At 41.1% G+C, this 23,506-nt stretch overlaps 1 protein-coding gene across 2 annotated transcripts; it reads left to right on the top strand.

Annotated features, from left to right (window-relative positions):
* Positions 1-287: 287 nt before the first annotated feature.
* Positions 288-23,506, top strand: LOC118109317 (calcium-independent phospholipase A2-gamma). 2 transcript variants are annotated; one of them, XM_035156362.2, is made up of 10 exons: positions 288-468; positions 1,402-2,536; positions 2,959-3,108; positions 4,866-5,017; positions 5,334-5,428; positions 7,018-7,189; positions 7,780-7,837; positions 8,171-8,365; positions 18,477-18,672; positions 21,268-23,506. In XM_035156362.2, the coding sequence occupies exons 2-10, from the start codon at positions 1,595-1,597 to the stop codon at positions 21,540-21,542; spliced, it is 2,235 nt and encodes a 744-aa protein (XP_035012253.1). In that variant the 5' UTR covers positions 288-468; positions 1,402-1,594; the 3' UTR covers positions 21,543-23,506. The 2 variants fall into 2 exon arrangements, with proteins under 2 accessions (XP_035012253.1, XP_035012252.1); XM_035156361.2 differs by having other exon boundaries at positions 1,227-2,536.

Genomic DNA, 23,506 nt, shown 5'->3' with positions numbered 1-23,506 from the left:
ATTTAAGTAAAGACAACAGTTTGTTTTAGTATGTGTCGCATGTCCAAGTGCACATGTAGCGCCTCATTTGTTGTTTTCTGAGTCCCGTCGGATATGTAGAGGGGTGGGCACCCATTCTTACTTTGGGATTCTGACACCGCCTATCTGGATGGACATCGGTGTACGCCGTATATAAAGAAAATGCTCCTATGCCACAGACAACCGTCAGCTATCCTCAACCAATCAACAGACACCATTTAAGGGGCCAAATGCTGGCTAGCCAATAGCAGAGCACATAGGACGTCATGTGACCATTGTTTTTCTCCTGACCGACGTGGTGATGTCACGCTTGAACATAAGAGTCAGGTCGAATGACACAGATTATTTCTTCACGTTATTTTACTCCGTGTTGACGATAAGGGAGCATGGCGACTATATGTGAGCGTTAAATGATTTCCGGCTTTCATGAGACGACGACATAAAACACAGGTATTCTTTATTTCACTCTGTGTGGCCTGTGGGAATGCTAACTCAACTAGCTGCTCCACTGTGTGTGAACGAAGCTACCAGTTAGCTGCTGAGATTGAAGTGTGTTGCCCTGTGGTTGTTAGCTGATGGTTCACCTCTGTTTGGTGCAGCTGCTGTACAGGTTCAAAAGCAACGTTTACTACTGCCTATATTAATCATGTTTTAAATATAGTTTTATTTTGTACGTTTTATTCTTGCAATGTTTTTACCTTTTTAAAAAAATAAACAAAACAAACACATCTGCTGTACCGTTATTTTACAGGCTATGTTAGTCTAATGCACAACTTTATATAGCTTGAGTTATATATCTTTAACTCTGTATTTATATTTGGCTTCAATATTCCTCGGTTAATTGTGTCTTTCAATCACCTTATACTTAAAATATTGGTATAGTCAACATCTCCATTAGCACATACTTCTTTACAGTGACAGCTTTGTAGTAGTTCTGGTGGCTAGCTAGACTTCCATCTAACTGCAGTGTACTTATTCAAGACCTATTTTCACCTTTTATTATTCTCATGTTCTTGTGTTTGACTGTTTTGTGTGCTACTGGATGCCTAAATTTCCCTCTGGATCAATGATCTATCTATCTATCTAAATACCTAGAAACAAGAGTTAGGAGCAGCCTTAGTGCCACCTCATTTTCATTATATATATTTTTTTTCTTTCTGTTTTGCTTCTGTCATCTAAATGTCACTTTTTTTGTTGCTCATCACCAGGTTAATGAGGAGGGAGAGCATAGACCTTATATTTGTCTGGATGTCATAAACTCTTATGACCTGACAGAATGATTCATAGATGTACTCCAAACACCTGGGGGAAAGTAAGCGGATCATTTCTGTTGTGGCAAAGACATGCAGCATCACTTCCATTGTCTGATACCTCTCACTGTAGGATTCATGCACAGCAACCTGGTTGCTACAAGGCCGGTCGTCTCATCTGGAAGCGCTCCCACCACCAGAGGAGCAGGGCTCGTAAAGGGTGGCTCTGTAAAGCCAACCAGGTTAGACAAAGTCTGGGACTCCACACCAGCAGCCTGCATCTGAACACTTCGGCCTCACGTTGGACGGCTGGTCTAAGCCAACACATGTCTCGGGTCAGGAACACGCTGGACACAGTTTCTAAAGCTGTGAGTGGGACACACACACAACTTCTCTCCAAATTAACCAGACTAAAACCAAACTCTTTAAAGGCTTTGAACAAGGCTGAGGTCAGTGTTGAGTCAACGCCAAAAGCTGAGGAGGGTTTAATCACAGCTACTCCTGCTCCCAACAATGCTGCTCCTCCTTCTACAACCACTACACTCACACCTATTGTTGACTCATCCTCTGCGAGTCCATCCGTTCCTTCAACTGCTGCTGCATGTGATGCAGGTGCTGCTACCTCCACTCATTCTCAAAATTCCACATCAGCGACCATCGCTGCCACAATTGTGACTGGGCGAGAAATTAAGGAGAGAAAAATAAAGCGTGTCGTTCCTCCTGTCAAAGCCAGTTCTTCCATTGTTGCGAACGAAGAGCCTAAAGCTTTATCGAGCGACTTGGAGAACAAGAGCACAACTCCCAAACAACCCACAGCACTATTCCATCCCAGCCCCTTTTCTGTCAACCTGGATGAGACGTACAACTACCTGTCCCATCACATCAACGCATACTTTGGCAGCAGTACCAAGACTCAGGACAAGAAAGTGGACAATGTTGACTGTCCCACTGCTTCCTCTCAGGGACAACAAACCTTTGACCTCATGCCAGTGTCTGATAAAAGAGGCGCTGCTGCTCCAGTTACTCCTCCTTCCTCGAAGAAGGGTCTAGGACACTACCTGTCGTACTCGGCTCCCACTGTGCAAGCCTTCGTTGGCAGCTACATTGCTCCCCTGGTCCCCAAATTCAGGTCAGCAGAGTCCAAGACTGCTGCAGTGGCGGAGAGGAAGATTGAGGAGGCAGCAGTGAAACAGGTTGTGGCCACTGTTAGTAAGGAGCAGAAGGCTGCAGAGGAGAAAGCCAAGAAGCTTCTACATCAAAGGGAAAAGGTGCGTCTATAACATAGCAACATTTAATTTCTAAATCATTCTCTTTTGTATGAATGTGATAGTTAGCATACACTTTTAGTAACTAGTCCTGTCAGTTTCTTAAAGGTGTGCCATAGGATAATTTGTAAACATTCTGTCTTTGTTTTGCAGACACAAACTCTAACTATGTCAAATATGCTCTCTGTCTATGTTTGAGGGAAAATGTATGCACTCATCAGATAGGTCTGCATATTATAGCAGAGAGTCTGCTGTCTACTAGTTGACCAAAGCTCTTGTTTCATATGTCTAATGCAGATGTGCTCCCTGAGTTCTGGGAATCTGTTTTCTAAAATAAGACACTTGCGGAGGCAGAGATTTGGCCAAGGTTTTATTTGTAACACTAAGATCTAACTGGCTGCTTATTTTGGCTGCATATCCTCCAGATTATTGCCAGGGTGAGTGTGGACAATCGGACTCGGGGTCTGGTCCAGGCTCTGCACAGGGCATCAGATGTTAGGGTCTACATCAACAGAGTGGAAGACCTCAGTTACCATCTCCTGGAGTTTCCAGAGACTCGTGTTGTTGCTGTCAAGGTGAGAAATCTGAGCTGCCCTGCATTTTCTTCTCCCCCTTTTTCCCAGAATGCAAGCATCCTGAGGCTTTGTCAGCAAAATGTCTAATGCTGCATCAACTCTTACATTTGGCACAAGCTCACAGTGTAAAGACAGTGTTTACTGCAGCACATTTTTTACACCTACGTACATAAGCGTGTTTATATTTGGATTGAATTACTAAACAGCTGTAGAATGTGAATAATGTAGATACTGGCCTTGTGCTTGTGTTTGGGAATTTTCCCATACCAGGCAAAATGTCAGTTTGTCAGCTGTGGCAACAGCTTATGTTATGCTCTGTTTATTGTCAGAGCCACGCAACTACATGCAGACTGCATATTGTTGCATTTATTTATGTCTCCGCCTTATCTGTGATGGCGTCAGGAACTCACACGGTATTCACCTATTTATACAAATATGAGCAAGCTGACATTCACTTGTGTGAGGAAGGTTAATCCTCTGTGAAAAATCAAGAATAGTGTTGTGTTCAACGTATCACTGAAAGAATAATTTGCATAGCTTTGCAAATGGCAACAGAAATAAAGGACTTCATTGTGGTGACTGATTGACCTGCGTTTCATTTATAGCACAGTAATGATGTGAGAAAAAAAATGTACCCTGACATCTCACGCATTAACTCCTGTCACCTTATTCAGTCCATGGTTGTACCTTTTACTCAAGGTCACAATAATATTCACCATCTCCATTCTTTTTAATGATGACTGTATCATGTGCTTTCATTGAAAAAAATTCTGATTTAAATAAGAACTTTTGAAAAACTTGCCAATGTCCAGTCAGTTTGAGAAAGGCAGCGGGATCATGTGTTTTCTCCAGGATGCAGTTGTAACAGTGAAAGTGATGCATGTGCTTTAAGCCAGCTGTCATTCATTTTTCCAAATGTACATTTTTAATGATTTTGCAACACCACACCTGTATCATCAAACATTTAAGTTCAGTTACTTAAATATGATAATTTATTCATTTATAAAATAACTTTGATTCATGGCATTGGGAGTCCTACCTGAATAATATGTGATGTAACATCTCTGTGAAGGAATCTGTCAATTGTTAGATTAATTTACGTGTTCATCAAATCTTAGATGTGAATCTAAGATGATGCCAAGGGACTTGACATTATCAACCTAACTGATCGTGTCGTTCTTTATTTTTACCATAAATGTTTCATTTCCGTGTCGCTTACAGTTGCAGGACTGTTTTCCTTTTGGTAAATGATAATCCTGAATCTGTGATCAGAATTGCTTGCTTCATTTTTTACATCTACCCAGTGCTTATTTATATGCTTGACTCAAAGCTGTGTTAACTGAATATAAAATGTCTATAGATCCAAAACATATCCAGTTTCTGAAGTGATAAGATGTAGCCCTCTCCTCTCCTCTCCTCGTAGGTTCATGTAGATAAAGCGACAGTTTTGTCAGGGACAGTTTGTCAAACTCAAAAGAAAACTGGCAGAATATATGGGATGCTCTATGACTGTCTGTGAAATACAAAGGAAGATAGTTAAGACAGCAGCATGTAAAATCAAATTATACATTTTAACTGAGGAAGCAACAACATTAAATGACCAACTAACCGAACTAGCCCTGCCATCTCACACTTAAGTCCATGCTCTCATTATTTCCTCTCCCAGCTCCACTTTCCCTCAGTGTGCACATAATCATGATGGGTTGATTGACTGTTTTTCCTTTGCCATGCTGTGTGTGTGTGTGTGTGTTCCTCAGGAGAGGGTCATCCCTTGCCTCCTGCGTCTGAAGCAGGCCAGTGACCTAGGCTTGAGGGCAGCAGTCAGAGAAGCCCTTGCTCTGGTGGGCTATCAGATGCCTGTTAAAGGTCGTGGTGTTCGGATCCTTTCCATTGACGGGGGAGGTTTGAGGTACAAATTCTGCTCTTTTTCTTTCTTTTTTTTACTGTAAGATATAATTCACTGATGTCAACTCCTTTCAAAGTGGAACTAAATGGCTTTTTATTCCAGCTGAGGTCATGTCAGAATATTCTAAAAAGCAATTCACTGCCTCTGTTGGCAGTTTCAGTTAGTGTTGTTGAACTGTTGAGAAACAGTAAGTGTAAAAAGATAAGGATTTATGTTTATTGAGGATCAGATTTCACTCTTTGAACCCAGTTCTGTTGCTCTGGTTATTATCTTATTATTAAGTGGCTCTATGTGTATGTGTCTGTCTTTGTACTTTCAGGGGACTTCTCGCGCTTCAGACTTTACAGAAGCTGGAAACCATGACCGGCAAACCCATTTACAAACAGTTCGATTATATCTGTGGTGTCAGCACAGGTATGTTGTCCTCCTGCCCTAATTCTGCACGTGTGTGGATTATCAGAGTCGCAGCACTGATCGCACACTGACCCATTTTGTGCTCTGTGCTTCTTTTGACCTCAATTTCACCAACATATCCACTCTAATGTCAACCCTGCTGCTGTGCAGTCAATGTAGGCCATGGAGGGTAACGCTGGTTCAAATTGTTAAGCTGCTTAGATGATGAATACAATTACAATATTGATATTTTTTTATCTAAATTTTTCATGATTAATACTTTATTACCTCCACCAAGGAGGTTATGTTCTCATCTGCATTTGTCTGTTAGTTAGCAGTTTTATGCAAAAACTACTTGACGGATCACCGGAAACTTTGTGGAGGGATGTGGAAAGTAGCCTTAGGAATCTTGGTGCGGATCCAGATCAGGGGGTGGATTCAGGAATTTTTAAAGAACATATTTTAACATTTATCTATGAGTGTATTCAATTTGGTGCAGCTTGATTGAATATAAGGGGACTGTTGGACATTGGCGGAGGTATGCGCTCTCCTCAGTGCCATTCTAGTTATTTTAGAAATGGAGTGTATTGTGTTGACTTGTTTGGACACAGATGAATGTATCAAATTGACATTAATTGGTTAAAATAATATATTCACAACCAGAGAGAAGAAAATAAAATTAACCAAAAACTGAGGGACAAAAACTGAAAAAGATATATATAAATAATATTTAAATGCCCACAAGAATGTTAAATAAAAACCAACAGTGATACAACAGAGTTCATCTCTTGATTAAGTTTATCTCAGTTATAACATTTTATTTAATAGTTTTAGGTTAGGAGGGGGGGGTTGAGCTAGAAGCGCCATTTATCTACATTTGGTTTTGTCAGTAGGTCGATATATGCATTTCCTTTTGTATGCAAATTTACCACAAGGGGGTGCTGTGGATTAGTATCCCATCATCTGCCACTTTTCTGTTGTCATTTCACAACAGATTGAGAAATGTTGATTTGTTTTCAGAGAACATTGCTCTTTAATCACCACCAGAAGTTTCTGTTTGTCCTCGGTTCAGTTCTCTCAGTCTTAATCGTCAACAGTCGGAGGTACTTCATTCTTAAGATTTACTGAATGTCGTCAAAGCACGATGTAATTACCCTGCTAGATCAAATCCTGTCCACACATTTAAAACCCATCTGGGCCACATCTGGTCATTTTGATCACCCACATCACTCATGTATAGAATCCAGTTCTGCCCTCACAGGTCTGTGTCGCCTTGTTAATCTCATCAAAGATCCTCAATCAGGGAGACGAAGGAAATTAGAAGCGTTTACCAACAGTATTATAATCATGTTCACTCATTCTGTACTCATCTATTGCTCATCAAAGGTTGATGTTACTCTCAACTGTTAATAATTTAAGGAATTAGCCTTTCATCAACTCCACACCTTAATAGTAACAGAACAATTAGCTGTATTTCCATATTTGTTATCAACATTACCATGTACATCGATGTACATACTGAAGCTTTTAGACTTCATGTTTCCAAAAATGTAATTTTGTATATTGTTTTATTTCTTAGTCGCTGTCCCTCTTTGAATTTTTTTCCTCAGGTGCTATCCTAGGGTTCATGTTAGGTGTGTTCCAAATCCCGCTGAACGAGTGTGACGACCTTTACCGGAAGTTGGGCTCAGACGTTTTTAAGCGGAACGTCATTGTCGGCACGGTGAAGATGGGCTGGAGCCATGCATTCTATGATAGTGAAGTCTGGGAGAACATCCTCAAGTCAGTTCCACTGTTGTTGTGAATTAAGCTTATGTCTGAATCAAGAGTAATTTTACAATGTCAATATAGTAATGTGGTAAACCCATGATGCCTGATTGACTGTATGTAACCAAAACATACAGTAATATTAAACTGTATTGTAGAAATAGATAGACCTTTGACTTAAGCCTCACATCTGCTCTTTGTTTTAAAATGATGTATTTGCTAATTCCTGTGCTGCCTTGTATTTGTCAGTTATGTGTCATAACCCTAACCCATGAAATCAGATTATCGATATTCAAGAAAATTTAAATCACTGTAGACTATAGGCTAGTAGGGAAATTTGGATAAGTGTATTTAAGAATGAAAACCATCACTATATGTTTAAATATGGTGAAAAGTCTTAAAAAGGTCAGTAATTCTGGTAAATGTAAGTGATCCGTTAAACTAATTATGCTGATCATAAAATTATTTCAGTTCCATTAACTCATATGCAGGATGATTTTTTTTTTTTTTTTGTAAGCTTGCAGAAAGATTTCTGTAACAAGTAATCGTACTAACCAAAACTCATAAAGCCAGAAAATAGCATCATCCTCTCTTCTATTCCACAGAGAGAAAATGGGTTCTCAACTCTTGGTGGAGACTTCAAGAAACGCAGAATGCCCCAAGGTGAGCGTTGTAAGAGGACCTGACTCTTTCTTCCCGCTATTCTGGTGCTGACCTGTGGGCCTTCGTTTCATCTTGTTTGCAGGGAAACTACACAGAAAGCTCCTTTCTTGATCTAAGTTTTGTATTTTTGATGGAAAATACACTTAAAAACTATATAAGGCTGCATGGCTAGAGAAGTGTATGTGGTTTCATTTCTCAGCAGACTCCCCTGAGATGTTATTAAATTGATCCGTCAGCGTGTCGGTGTAGAAATTGTTCCTGCATCTTACATCCCAACCGACGTAAAATACTGCTTCAATCACATTATACTGTATGTATTCCCTTTGCCTGTAGGTGGCAGCGGTGAGCACCATTGTGAACCGGGGCACGCCACTGAAGGCTTACGTGTTCAGAAACTACAACATGCTACCTGGGGTGCGTTCACACTACCTTGGCGGCAGCCAGCACCAACTCTGGCAGGCGATCCGAGCCACGTCAGCAGCTCCTGGGTATTTTCAAGAGTTCACCTTGGGCAATGATCTCCACCAGGTCAGTACCATTCTCCACAATAACAGATTTCAGCTGGGACCAGTGCCCCCTTGGCCCCACCCCTTCATCTGATCTGAATTAAATCTGGAATATATCCTGTCAGTATTTGATACAGAAAAGGTGACGTGAAATGACTTGTAGCAGTCGATTTCATAGGATGAAATTCCTGAATTACCACTTGTCTAAACAAAGAAAATATGGGCCGGATTCATTCTGCAGGTTCTCTTCTTTGTCAGCTCTCAGAACTGATCAAACGCCTTCTTACAAAAACTGGCACGTTTGTAAATGTCAGTCGATACTCAACAGAAAGTTGATACTCCATACCTTGATACAGAAATGGATGTGATGTCACACAGAATCAGGATGTGAATTGTTTTACCTGTTCATGATCAATATAACCAAGTAAATGGTCCTGACCCTTAAGTATGTGTGTTTATTTAGTCCCTAGTCATCATTGGAGACCCTCAAACCAGAGGTGAGGTCACTTTTTGACCTGTATCTCTGGAACCATATCACCTATCATCAAACATTCTGGACCTGGGTTCCTCAGCTCAAAATCCAATTAACAGTTTTGGCAGTTTCAGATAATTTATTTTCACTTTGTTTCACTCTGCCTATGAATATTTTATTCAGTTACAGTGTAATGTAACTGTTCAGGCTTATTTTTTTCCTTACTTATTCTCGTTTTCACACCCTCGCTCACATTCACATAGTTCTGCAGTCCTCTCTCTGAGAAATACTGGGCTTATTGTTGGTCTGCCTGATTTACATGTTGTTCAGTCTGTTGATGGTGGAGTTTGAAGGATTTTGAGAAGCCTAGTGAGAAAAATCCTTGGCACAGCCAGAAGGAGGGGAGGATCTCTGTTTCCGTCTGTCAGTGTTTGTTTCCAGTCAATTACGTTTTGACAGGAGATTGAGGGGCAGAGTCGCAATGATACACACTCAGATCTATCTCCAGTAAACAGGTATACATTAGCCATCAGTAACATAACAAAGTGCCAGTCCACTCTACCGTTTTACTGATCAATACGTATGGCTATTTACCTTTTTAAGCAAGGACTTAGCAGATTGCAGGAGAAGTATTATGACATCACATCAGAGACATAGCTTCATATTAGAAAACAAGCATCTTCTCTAAACAGAAGATGCACAGTCCTTTTGAAAGGGAGATTAAAAGCACATAGATAACATACTGGAAATGCCTGCACAATAAGTCATAATATATGATGGGTCACACTTACGGGAATGTATCAGTGGCTAACCTTAGCCTCCTCTTCTCCCTTCCTGTACGAGCGAGGACAAGAAGCAAAAAAAACAAAAACATTTGCCTCCTGTGGCCTGGTAAATTGCAGCATGGCTTTGCATGTATGTCAACTTTCGTGAACGTTAACCCGCGATATTTGCTTGGCATGAATGTTTGTGTGACCATTCCCTTAGATGTCTTCTGGAACATTCAGGTGAGGGGTGCCGCCTGGGTAGAGCCTGCAGGAGGCAGGACATGGTATAAATTCTGCAGAGGAAAGGACTGTTTTTGTTTGCCGCACATCAACATTGGCTAAATGCTGTCAAATCTTGTTTTTCCAAGTTGACATCTTTGTCAACGTCTTCTACGTGTATGGGTCGTGTTTTTCATCCTGAGATATTTGCATTCTTCCAGCTTCACTTCCGTCATGTATTAGAAACGTCACATTCAACTTACTCACTCTGAATTTTCTGGAAATGTTCCTCCTGTATTCTCACATGGGCTCTCTCAGAATTATCTGCACATTTTTACAAGGTGCTTGGCTGAAAAAATATCTGGAAAATGTCCAGAACAACTTACTCGAACATTTGCATTCTCACATATAGCCCCTGCAGAAAATGTCAAGAGAATGACTTCAGTGCTTGTCTGAAAGCAGCTCATGTTCCACTTCTGTTTAAGTATTCTGTTGGTGTAGCTTTGGTTTGACCTGTTGCTTCCAGATCTCAACATCTCCTTGAATGTGACATTCAGAACTTAGATTTGGCAACCAGACCGACAAACACAGCGCAGATCTCGTGTGGCACAAACACATGTGAATGAGCATGTGTTTGCTTCAAAGTCAATATCCCATGTAGACGAGCTCCCAAGCTCTTAATTGGAAGCTGTGTCGGTTGTGTTGGTGAATGGGGAAGTGCAGGAGCAGAGAATGAAAGAGACTGGTTGATTGAAAAACCCACCTGTGGTGGGAGATTCCCCCGCCTGCCATCTTGCGGAGCTCACTCTGCTCTGAGATGCATTAATTATCCCAAATGCAGCACTTCCCTCATCACACACATGTGTTTGACTGCTGCATCTGCCTTAGAAGGAAAAGACAATCTAATTATGCGATGCTATTCCAACCGCTGTTAGTCAGCCGCCAGCAGGAAGCCTCATACTGCGACAAGATGAGACGCCATCAGTAGTTTAATATATTTAACACACTTGACGTGAAGTCAGTCACTGGTGTTTTTATAAAAAATTATTTCAAAAGAAACTTTCACAATGGAAAACATAATGAAAATACAAAAAAAGATCAGTAAGCCCTGATGGTTGTATTCTAGCCGTGACTCATGTTTCCTGTGTGATTTGAGCTCATTTTTTCCACTTTCTAACCTGGTATTTATGGGATGGTTTTTACCTGTGTTCACTCTGCCTTAAGATATTCTGCTATCACTTGTTTGGTTCTGATTCTACAAATGATACAGCCTTTTAAAAACAGAAACACAGATAATAGAGTATAAACATGTTCAAGTAAAAGTTCAGTTAGCTTTTTTCCTATTCTAGCATGGATTTAGAATAGAATGAGATCCACATAGATTCAGGGGGTGGTAACGAATGAGACAACATTTCATCAACTGCACCAGTGTCTCCTGCTTCTGTCAGGTCATAGCTCAAAGAAATTAAACATCTTGAATTCTGGATTTAAGATATTTAGAGGAAAAAACTACATCAAAGCCACTGAAACTCATAAATAGAAATGTAAAAGGCAATGCAGGAATTGACAAAAACAGTTTCATTAAATTAAACAGAAGCGTCTGTTGTTGCAGTTAGTTTGCGAGAAATTAGATTTTCGAGGAGATGCTGATATCAAAATAGGAAATTTTACATTTCAGTGATAAAGCAAACACTTATTCATCCTGATTTAAATTGGTATTAGCAAATGTCATTTTTGATGAGGTTTTAAACTTAAATATGACTGAACAGTGTAACGCCAAAGAACATAATATACAATACAATGAACTCCTTTTAATAAACCACTTCATGCAGCATTCTGCCACTTTCCTCTCCTTGTGAGCCTCTGGCCAGATGCAGAGTGCCTCCCGGCCTGATGACTCAATCTACTGGCTATTTGAAACTGGTCGTGAGCATAGCATGCTGTCTGTGTGATGTCAGGATTCCCTGAAGAGAGAGTCATCTCCCTCTTTTCCACAAACGCCCACAGAGTTTTCCACTTAATTTAAGCTCCAAACAATCACTCTTTTGTGCGGGGAGCGCAGGAGAATTTTCATGCCATGTGCTGAGCGAATGCCCGAGTTCTCAAGCAGCGTTTCAAGAAAGTTCTGATTGTTCTGTGATTCCGCTGGAAGAGAAATCTGTCTGACGATGATCCAGAACTTTAGATTCACACTGGGTACACTGGGGAAATTGTAACTTGGAGCAAGACCTTTTGAAGCAGAGCAGACACGGTTTTATCAAAGTCTCACACTTGCAACCGCAGCCATGGAGGGGATGCCGAAGCAAGGGAGGGAACAAGAGAGAAAGAGTGGAAACATAGAGGAGATGAAGGGAGGGAGGAGGTGCATGTTCCACATTAAGGCTTTCTCAGTTATCTCTACTCTAACGAACACAGAAGTAGAGGACTTGAGGCGTTTTGACAATGGATGTCGGGGCATGAGTGGAATAGTGAGGGGGGCCCAATATTTTTTTTTTCAGCCTGGTTGCTATGGCTTCTCCTGAGGCACTGGGGAGGAATGAGCGCATGTTTCGTGCCCACTTCTGCCAACATTTGATGGGAGGCGTCGGATCAGTGGGCAGTCACCCTCAGCACAGCTCTTGAGAGCCACAACAAGGCTTCACACTCAGCAGAAACACTTCACACAGCCAGAAATAAACCAAAATTTATTTTATCAATAATGAATGAGTCATTAATGAGTCTAGGAAAATCAATGTGGCAAATATGGCTCCAAAATGGATTGATTGTGTGTGAAAATAGAAGTAAAAGTGTCTCACAAAATTAAGTACCGTTCCAAAAGAGCAGTTCTTTTTTTTCCTCTGACTCATTGTTAAGGTCAATTCAGGCAACGTTATTGGTCATATATTACACAGGTGGTGGATTCAGAGAAGTGACAGACAAGATAAAGCTGAGCTTTGAGCCACATCCTCATTCCTGCTCTCTCTCCTCCTGAGTTAAACCCTGAGAGCTCGGCCCTGGAGGCTGTTGGAGGACGGAGCTCAAACCTGTGAGCCCTGCTGCAGACAGACTCGGGCTCTTGGTCCCCTGAGTATAAAGTCATACACACGGATTCTGTCATCGTCACATTAACTCGGTTTCCTCGACTGAGTAGTCTTTTGGTTCTTTTGCCAAGAAATGTTTTCTCAGATACACTAACACTTGCTTGGGGATTTGGTCAGTCCACTGATTATTTTTGACTGGCTGCTGTACAAAAGCTTCCCTGAATCTTCCTGTCCGGCTCAGAGTGCACCACACAGGCCTCTCTCTCAGTGGCAGATCTAGGATTTTTATAAATCAAGGGCCAAAAGGGACTAGCCATAATTTACACATGTCCAACATCCGTCCACAATTCCTCGTTCAGTTAAATGCACATTTAAGTCATTTCATATTGACTGTTAGCTCAATAGCTTTAAGCAAAGCCACACATCATTGAATGTATTTTGTAAAAGCTCATTGTGTTCTTAAAAAACCTTAAATTCTTAACACATTATTAGATTTGGTATTGTAAGAAAGTGACTAGTTTATAAAATAAAATAAAAGACTATTGACATTACAGGTTTTCTTCATGGGCCAATCAGTTTTCAGCTTGGGCCAGTAGCCCCCTGGCCCTGCCCCAGGATCTGCCCCTGCTTTCACTGCCGTGGCTCCAGATGAGGTTTCTTGTATTAAATCTCCGCTTTAAACCTTGCATTGTGATGTATTGTTATCCAGGTGGCCGTTAAATTGCCTCTGGTAAACAGCACAGCAGAGAAATTAATGTCCAGAAGAGGAATTAATATGATGGACAGAAAAAAATATGCTTTCTAATATGAAGTTGTCAAATATGCAGATAATGTCTCAAGGGAATTTAAACTGAGTAAACATAAGCGTAAGGGGGGTTTGCATTAATTGCTGCAGTTTAACCTGAATGGCTTCAGCCGTCAGAGATGACTCATTGTTTCAATAATGGCTGTACATGTGTGGTCATGAATTCTAAAAATGTGTGGGAAAAGATAACTGTGCGCAGTAGATCTCAATTGCTTTGCCGGCCTGGGGGCAAAGCTGGCACTTGCACACATGGGTCCCTCGTCTATTGACAGCCTGGGAAGACGGCTTGAACCACAATGTGACCTTTGGGGCCTATAAAGGAAAAAAAGGCAAAGAGGAGAAGTGGTCGACGTAATTGCATAATATGGCATGAAGATCTCTAACTTGACCCGGCCGCCACTTGAGAGTGACACTCAACACACTGACACCTTTGTCAGTCGCATCTTCACTGGTGACAGTTGTGGTCTTTCATGTGGATTGCACGCTATGTAGGCAATTCATCTTACTCAATGAGAAGATTTATGTTTTTGATCACATAGATGGCAACGGAGAAAGCTTGTTTTTTTGCAAATATAATTTTAAAGTCATAAGAGTGCATACAAGGTGCCTGATTATCTACTTAATCGACAGAATGCTGTCTCTGGAAAACACAGTGGCTATTGTGACAGACATAATTATATGTCTGTGATATATGTGATGCTTCCCTAATTACTCATTTGAGAGAGGGGACTCTCATTGGCAGCGTCTTTTAATAAATCATGACAGAGCTCAGTGCCCTTCAGTCATGCTCTGCCAAAGTAGCCAAAGAAGAAATTGTAAAGACTACAGCTGCTCATTGGGGCTGTGATGTAAAAGCTACACCAGATGCATGTTAAGGGCTCGCCTCTTTTAGATTTAAGCGAGCGCTCCTTTTTTCCTCTGTGCCGTGGCCACTCAAAACGACCTTCGCAACGAGGCGCCGCTCCAGCTTACCCACGGGTTAGAGAGGGAGAGAGATGCGGAGGCAGTCTAAATGAAGAGGATGAAGTTTGTTGTCCCAGCTAATGGGAGCTGACACACACTGGGGCGTGAAATGACTTTTACTGATCACGACGATAGCACCTCGTTCCTATTCAAATCAGCACTCCTGCTTTAAGACAGCTTAAACTGGCACAATGAAGATAAGCTCCCATGAGTTAATGACAACCGCAGTGCAAGGGACCTATAAATCATGCTCGTCTTCATTTTGTTTATATTTATAACTGCTCATGTGATGGAGTAGTTTTTATTTCAGAATACGCTGTTTGAAGTTGTTCCTTTTTTAAAATTATGTTTCAATTTAATTGGCCATCTGACGAAGTGAAATATGTTCCCAAAGGTGCAGGAGACCTAATTATTTGAAAACTTGCTTTGTTTGCGAATAGAAAATGTGGGCAGCTCATTTGTGAATCCGCCATTAGACCCTGAAGGGAGAGAGCGAGGTCAAATGAGCTCTGATCCTCCAGAGTATCAACAAACAGGCTCCACTGGAATCAAGAAACCCTGTTTGAGGAAACCATTAAACCTTTCAGGAAGCCTGAATTCAAACGTGGTATTCCAGAAGTGTGTTTCCTCTCCGAGTCTAGGGTTAAACATCAGTCAGGAGTGTACCCTGCCTATGTTGCCACATGGTATTATGCCTCTGTGCCAGTGACGGCCAGTGGCCGGAGGCATTATGGTTTTGGGTTGTCTGTCCATCCGTCCGTCCAATTCTTTGGTAGGTGATATCTAAAGAATGCCATGAGAGAATTTCTTCAAATTTGGCACTAATGTTCAGTTAGATTGACGAGTGAACTGGTGAGAATTTGGTCAAAGGTTAAGGTCACTGCGACCTTACAAAACACATATATGATCTTGTGAATATAACATCTCAAGAACACCTTAAGGGACTTTCTTCAAATTTGGTCCAAGCATTCACTTGGACTCCAACATGAAGTGAATAGAAGGTCAAAGGTCAAGGGGATGGTGGTGTATTGTTCTTGTGAACATGATATGAAGAACACCCATAGGTAGTTTCATTAATCTTGCACAACGTTCACTTGTACTCAAGGATGACCTGATTAGAATTGTGACCTCACAAAACACATTTTTGCCTCGTGAACATGTTATCTAATCTCGAAAGAATCCTTTTCAAATTTGAGACAAATGTTCACTTAGACTCAGATTAACTGATTAGACCTGGAACAAATTTTATGGAGACTGAAACTGCAATGGTTGGTCGTCAGTATTTCTAGTTTGCACTGTGTGATTGAGTCATTGTAAAATACAGGCAGCGTTACAGCTCTAAGTCCTTATAAATGGAAGTGACCTTTGCTTTGCGTCTCGCTGAGTATTTGACGGGCCACTTAAGTTTGTCCGTGTAGTTTGCAAAGCTCATTTGCAGTTTTTCCTAAGTAGATCAATGTTTCTAACCTCTTCATCCAAACATACAATGACCTCAAGAAACCCTTGAGTGAGAATGTGGCAGGGGACCAAGTGTGGATATATCACTGAAAACTTGTCTTTAAAGAGCCACGGCAGCTGCAGCATCTGCCAAACTGTTCTCACTGTATTTTTGAGTTCGGTACCATCTCTGACAAGGAAGCTTGTTTGGTCTTGACAGCGATGGAAGGAGATGATGGATGCAACTTGCAGTATCTCCTAAATAATTGATTCCTCGGAAAAGTTCTGAGCGCCACACACAAAGAAAAATCCCACCAGTCTTCCAGTGGCACCACAAATCTTCCTCGCTGCCACACACCAGGCTTTCCTCCAAGGGCTCGACTATAATCACCGGCTCTGAATTGCTCGAGCAGGTGCACTGAAATAGAGACAAGTTATAGTATTCAGTATTCCCCAGCTCACAGGAGCATTGTGCAGTTGGCTTCTAATGTTACACGGCTGGGCTCTGTGCGTAAGGCCGGTCACTGTGCCTGTGAAACTTGCCCCCAGCTATCAGCACAAAGGAGCCATAACTGGGCCCAGACTGCTGCCGTAATTTCCACTAAGTTCAGAAAATGAAGCCCCTCACAGAGCTCCGAGAGATCAGAACTGTTTCCAGCTGGGTTCATCTGATGCTCTTTGTGCTGCAAGTCACTCTAAGGCTCTTTTAGGAGCAACTGCAATCCAGGCATTTTCCTCTCTTTTCTCTCGGCCCGGTCAGACACGCTTCTGGTGCAGAATGACGTGCCGCTGCTTTGTGGCAGAGTAAAATCATCTTTTTCCATCTCAGCAGGTGAGATTGGTGCTCTCACAAGAGATTCTCCATAAAGTTAATGTAGGATTTTTAGATTATCATTTCAATACATTATCATAGCAGATCATTTATTTACAAATCAAAGAAAGTTCTTCTATCACACACTTTGATTTATAGGGACTGGAGCCATTTATGTTTATAGTTTTCTGATTTCTACCTGCATTTTTAGCCATTAAAGCAGCATGGATGAAATTGCAGGTTCATCCTTTTGGTTCAGATTTAATATTTCAATGACTGTTCATCCAGGTTTGTCTTTTACCCAGAGAATACATTTTAGTGACTGTGGCGACTCTTAAGCCACGTTTTGAACACAGGAACTGAGACTCCTTGCGTTTCCACCGCAAGGAACAGGGTCTGAATAAAGTTCTGGGTAAATCTTTTCAATGCACAAAAAGTAATTTCCATCAGCTGTAAATAAACTTGTGTCAATGGAAGATGGATAAACGGTAAACATTATACCTGATAAACATGAGCATGTTAGCATTCTTAATATGACCGTATTATGAAGATGTGAGCATGCTTACTATAGCATCTTTCCTTAGCATTTTATTATGGCTGCCTCTAAGATATTCTTGGGTCATTTCATTCACCCTTAGAACCCTGAAAGAATATTTGAATGTGCCATAGTTTTCATATAGAACTGCAATATTAAAAGTGACAAGTCATTCAAAAAGCATCTGCGATTATCATTACTTGATGCAGTGCCTCCAGTCTTACCACAATACCCAATCTCTTTTGCAATTTATTTTCCTGGTCTTTGGGTTGATGATACAATTTTGCAGTCCATCTCCCCAGATGATTAGCAGACCTTTGCCTCTATAGGCAGCCCTTTATATTTTCCGTCACGCTGTGTGCTCTCATATATTTCTATAGAATGGTAGTTAGGCTGCTACACTGCTGAAGCGCACTGTAAACATGGGATGTTCCCTCCCCCTCCTGCCCCAAGCCTCAGCGTGTATGAATCCATGTGACATACGCTGCCAGAAACACAAACCCACATTATTGTATGCATTGACTAAGCAGGCATTCGCTTTCGATCAAACATGCACACTCACACTCAAATAAACAAGCACTCGTCCCCCTGGAGTGTCCCGAGACCCTTGGGGCCCCGCAGCTCCCACCCCCCCAGCCTGGCCTCTTTAATGAGGACTGGCCCCTGTGTGTTTGATCCTGCTGCCAGCTCGCAGCCCTGCGGCCCCTCAGCCTCATGCCTATTCAACAATCCCCACAGCCTCACCAGTACACTCCCCCATCGCCTTGGGTACACTATGGATCCAAAGCAAAAGCACTCCTGGGTGGTTGTTCGATATCAAAGCCTGTCTGACTGAAAATGTGAGGGGATGGGGAAATAAACAACAATTTAGCTCTGTGCTTTGTAGACTTACAAGCAGCTCTGGAACTGCACATTGAGCTGTGCTTTTAGTTTTGTCAGATGCTCTTTAAAAATGTCATCTGTCAACTGTTAAAATCCAGGAAAGGTTTTAGGTTTCGAATGCCAATTAATTGGTTTCACCAGGACTGTGGTCTTGGCATAAAGCACCATTCAAAGCCTTTTAATGGACTCTCTAACATGGCACTTCTTCTGTTTTGTGCACAGGATGGAGGTCTGCTGATTAACAACCCCACAGCACTGGCTGTCCATGAGTGCAAGTGTTTGTGGCCTAACACGCCCTTGGAGTGTGTGGTCTCGCTCGGCACAGGTCGCTTTGAAAACCCCGGCAAGAACAACACCACCTACACGAGTCTGAAAACCAAAATCACCAATGTCATCAGCAGCGCCACCGACACTGAGGGTAAGTGACTGCAGAGTCTTAAAGATGCATTGGGTAATTTAGAGTTTCACAAATCCATATCAAACTGACCTAATAAAGACTTGGTTGAGTCTTTATTGTCTGCCTTCTAAAAGTACACAATGTATCTTTTTTTTTAATTAGAAAATCTAGTTGTATAAATCTAGTCGATGTAGTTTTGCTTTTTGTTGACAAAATAGTGTAAACACCTTGAAAAATACATTTAAACTTAAAGGGCACACTACTGGATTTACATATAACTAGAATGTCACCAAGAAGACCACATACCTCCACCAGGGGAACAACAGTCCCAATATGAAACCACATTTAGAAAGCATTCCCTAAACATTCCTTTTTTTTTTTTTTTCATGTAGATTCATAAATTATTCTCTGAGAAATCAAGGAAGATGTTGAATAACACCCTATCTCACAACGTTAAAGACATTTTTTTAATTCCTGGATACACCCCCTGATGTGGATCCACACCAAAATGTTCCCTGACCCATATTGCATTCGACAAAATTTCGTGGTAATCTGTCCAGTCGGTTTTTGATCCTGACAGACAGAACAGACAGACGAAAACAAAACCCCCTAAAGATCTGTGTACTTGTCATGAGGAGAAGTAACTAAAACAAACTGAAAATAAGGACAAACAAGTCCTCAGGGTTATCTTGGCTTGAACACTGTAAATTCTTAGTAGAAAGCCTGTTCTAACTGGAGTTCGAGGGTGTGGGTGTTTAACGAGCAGAGAAGGTCTTACAAAACATTCACTTGGCTGCATTATAGGAATTTTAGGATCCATTTGTGTCTTGAGCTTCAAGGGACTATAATTCAGGATGTGTCATGCTCTGCTACTTTTCCACTATTGATCATTCTATAAACTGTGTCTTGTAAATCCTTAATAGATCTGCAAAAATAGCTCATATGTGGTTGATTTAATCTGATTAACTGTACAGTAGCTCTGCCACATTATAGGTCAGCGTTCAATGCATCATAATTGTATTGTTTTCTCGTTAAAGTAGACAAAAATAGGGAAACTCTCCGTATTTTGTTGAGGGAAACAGTCTCATCACCTATTATGTGAGATGAAACTCTCCAATAGGAATGAGCTCCACAGTACATTGATGAATGGATGGCTGTAAATAGATGGTATGCAACCTAATGTCACCCTCTGGAATTGTTATGCCACCACGTTGGTGACAGCCAGTGGCTGAAGGCTTTATGTTTATAGGTTGTTTGTGCGTCAATCCCTTGTTATTGTTCTCTCAAGAACGCCTTGAGGGAATTTCTCTAAATCTGGTTCAAACATTAACGTGGACTCAAGGATGACCTGATTTGAATTTGGAGGTCAAAGGTCAAGGTCACGGCCGCCTTACAAAACATGTTTTTGGCCTGTTGAACATATCTCAAGTCTGCTTTTAGAGAATTACTTCAAATTTTGACCAGTTGTCATTTAGACTTAAATTTCATTGGTCAAAGTTCACAATGATCTCATATGAGTCTGGGGGGAAAAAAAAATTATGTTGATAGAATCTGCACTGGATGATGGAGGCAGGACTGTAATTTTAGTTATTCAATGTCGAATTTTGTTTATATAATTTTTTCTGCTACTGAAGATTAAATCATTGCACATTATAACCGGATAAATGATGTTTCTGCATCATTTCTTAGAGTATGATTGAGGTTTTGATGTCATTAGTGCAGGAAATGCTGTTCTGCAGAGTGACTCTGTTCTGGATACGTCCCATTGTGGCCCTTTACAGTGGCATCAGCCTCCTCCGTCTCCTTATCACCTCTGGACACGGACACCTCTGCTGTGCCTAAATTTGGCTCGGTCTCCTCCCTGTTGTTGCTGCTGTGGTACAGCGTGTGACCTAGATGCTTCTCTGTGCCTGCTACTCCTGTATTTGGGATTAAACTCTCCCAAGCCTTTTCAAAGCACTTTGTTATTTAGAAACAGCAGATTAGCAAGAATGTTTCCAAAGCTCCCGCCCCCGTCCCAGCCTCCTTCTTTGTCTTAGGTGTTTTAGTGGAGCTTTCTTTGGTAGTTTTTTCTTACTCCTGTTGAGGGTTTAGGACAGAGGATGTCACACCTTGTTAAGCCCTATGAGACCAATTGTGATCTGTGAATATGTGCTATACATATAAAATTTGACTGATGATTGATTAATTGATTATAAAAAAAGTAAAAGTTGATATAATATCTTCAGATGAATTACTGCCTGAGTTTCCAGCCAGTTTTAACAGAATTCCTCTGAACTGCTGTGGGAACATACAGGACTCGCAGTCAACCCATATCACCCCAGCTATTTGTTTGCATTTGTATGTTGATGATATTAAACCTCTCAGATGAAAACAGCCATGACAGACAAGCCAGACAAGCCAGACATTTCCACTTGTGTAACCTCACACATTTCAGCCCTAAGCGCTTACTCTGGAACATGTAATGCTGTCAAGGCACTGACAGATAAGCTTTGACTTGACATGCCCTGTTCACTGTTAACACAGTGTTTGAATGTTTGTGTGTATTATAAAGTTAATCGTCTGTTCATAATTTAGTTTTTGTGGCCTCACTCTCACCTCTCTTGCTTCCCCCAGAGGTCCACACCATGCTCGACGCCTTTCTCCCTCCTGACACGTATTTCCGCTTCAATCCATGCTTGAGCGAAGAAATTTCCATGGATGATAACCGACAGGATAAGCTCAGCCTAATGCTGGACGAGGGCGTCCACTACCTGGAAAGGAACGAGGAGAAGCTGAAGAAGGTTACCCGCATCCTCGCTAGAGAGAAGAGCTCCGTCCAGAGGATGACGGAGTGGGCGAGGCTCAGAGCCGACATGTATAATGGTCCCTCCTTTCACTCTAAGGTGTAGATCCAACGTAAGCCACTTTTACTTCACATGGAAACATGTCCTTTTATTCTAAATTGCCTAGAAGAAGTCTTGTCACCATGATTAGTGTGCCAGACTTGTTGACTCCTTGTAGCTTTGAAGAAAAACGTGTAAACACATGAGTAGGTAATGTATCCAACATGCCAACACTACCTTCATCACTCACGCAACACTACCTTCATCACACACGCACATGCAAACTCACTTACAACAGTAAGTGAGTTTCAGTTTTTTTGGCAGAAAAAAAGCATCTGTTTGCCACTGTGGTTTGGCAGCTTTCAACTTACCGTCGCTTTCAAAGACGATGTGTCAAAGGATGTTTGGATTTGGGAAATCCGTGAGAGGGATTCACTAACAGCCTCACAAGCAAATTCATGTTGTATGATTTAAAGGAAGAGTTTAACATTTTTGGGCAATGTGCGTATATTTACTTCCTTGCCAAGAGTTTAGATGACGAGATCAATACCACATTCATGTCTGTACAGTGCGTATGTAGCAGTCCAAAGACTTGCAGATTGGGGATTAGCTTGATTAGAGATTCTAAATTGAACGTAGGTGTGACTGTGAAAGTTGTTTATCTCTGCATGTTGGCCCTGTGATGGACTGGCGACCTGTTCGGTGTCAACTGGGGTTGGCTCCAGTTCCTCCGCGACCCTCAAAGGTTAAGCAGTATAGATGATGGATAGATGATTGTATGTGAGTATGAAGCTGCTACCTTAGCTTAGCACATACTAGAAAGGGGAGGGGGGAAGCTAGCCTGGCTCTATCCCGAGCTGTATACATGAATCCAGTCAGACTCAGCTACCCCCAGCTGTGTACAGAAACGAGACTGGAATCGATCCTTGCATCTAACTTTCAGCAAAAAAGCAATTTTTTTTTTATTCCTAAAAGGAAATAAAAAATGTAAGTTTGTTTAAGTATATTACCTAAAATGTTGATCTATCCCTTGATATAGCATAACCTACTGTAACATGTTACGGTAGCATCAAGGATTTCTTGACTGTTGAACAATTTTCTTTCCATTGGAAGATTTGTTATGAAAACCAAATTCATAAACCTGTGTTTGTACAGAAACAATATATAGATGGGATGTATCTGTGTTATTTAAAAGGTGTATTTGTTAGGCTTTGCCAGCATATAAAAACAAGAATGTAAAGAAAGAACAAGAGAGGAATAATATGTTTGTAAATGGTCTAATCATGGTCAATGATTTCACAGATGTAAGGACACAAATTTGCACGTCAACTGGTCGATTATGTGATTGCATATTGATCAGTCTAACAGCTGTACCACTTCAATCTTTACTGTATTACACGTTATATTTAGATTTTATGCACAAAGGCAAGTCAGTTTCTAAGGGTGTACGTTGCAAATATTTGCTGTAATTAATGATTATGTATAAATAGCATATATATATATGTATATACACATATATATATAAAGTATTAAGAGATATCATAATGGAGCCCACCTGTCATCAGGATTTACTTTTATGTGTTATTTTAACCCTCAAAAGTATTTTAGTTCAGTTGTTCCAGAAGCTTTTACCATTGTGTGCTTGATTATATGGTTTTATGGATTCCCCACAGGCTATGCACATTTTCTGCTCCTTCTTCAGAGTTCACTCTCTCTTTAATGCCTCTTCTCAAAAGCCTCTTTCACCCTCTCTACCTTGAATGCTGTGTTTCAGTCCCCACTCTGCTGTACTATAGCGTTTATTCGAATCATACAGGTTTTAGCTGGAAGACTGACTCAAGAGAGATTTGTGCGTATTGATTTGTCATGGCTGCAAATGATCCTGTTAAATAAACCAGAAAAAAGCACTGCATATGTTCGTCCCCACGTTTAACCCGTTCAGGTACTGTTCAACTCAGATATTGTCCAGATTAATGTAATTCCACTGTTCTCATGCTTGACGTTGTATGTAATTAAAACCCATCACTGAA

This window comes from Hippoglossus stenolepis, chromosome 5 (assembly GCF_022539355.2).
Source record: "Hippoglossus stenolepis isolate QCI-W04-F060 chromosome 5, HSTE1.2, whole genome shotgun sequence".
In the NCBI taxonomy this organism is placed as follows: Eukaryota; Metazoa; Chordata; class Actinopteri; order Pleuronectiformes; family Pleuronectidae; genus Hippoglossus; species Hippoglossus stenolepis.
Note: the sequence above shows the minus strand (reverse complement) of the source record. Positions and strands in the feature narration are given on the sequence as shown.

What these genes read in the sequence shown, in the direction of transcription:
- LOC118109317 (XM_035156361.2), top strand. Translation starts at nt 1,295, where the DNA reads ATGATTCATAGATGTACTCCAAACACCTGGGGGAAAGTAAGCGGATCA. An exon ending in CTCGTGTTGTTGCTGTCAAG is followed by an intron (nt 3,109 to 4,865) that starts GTGAGAAATCTG and finishes TGTGTTCCTCAG; the next exon opens with GAGAGGGTCATCCCTTGCCT. An exon ending in GAAACGCAGAATGCCCCAAG is followed by an intron (nt 7,838 to 8,170) that starts GTGAGCGTTGTA and finishes CTTTGCCTGTAG; the next exon opens with GTGGCAGCGGTGAGCACCAT.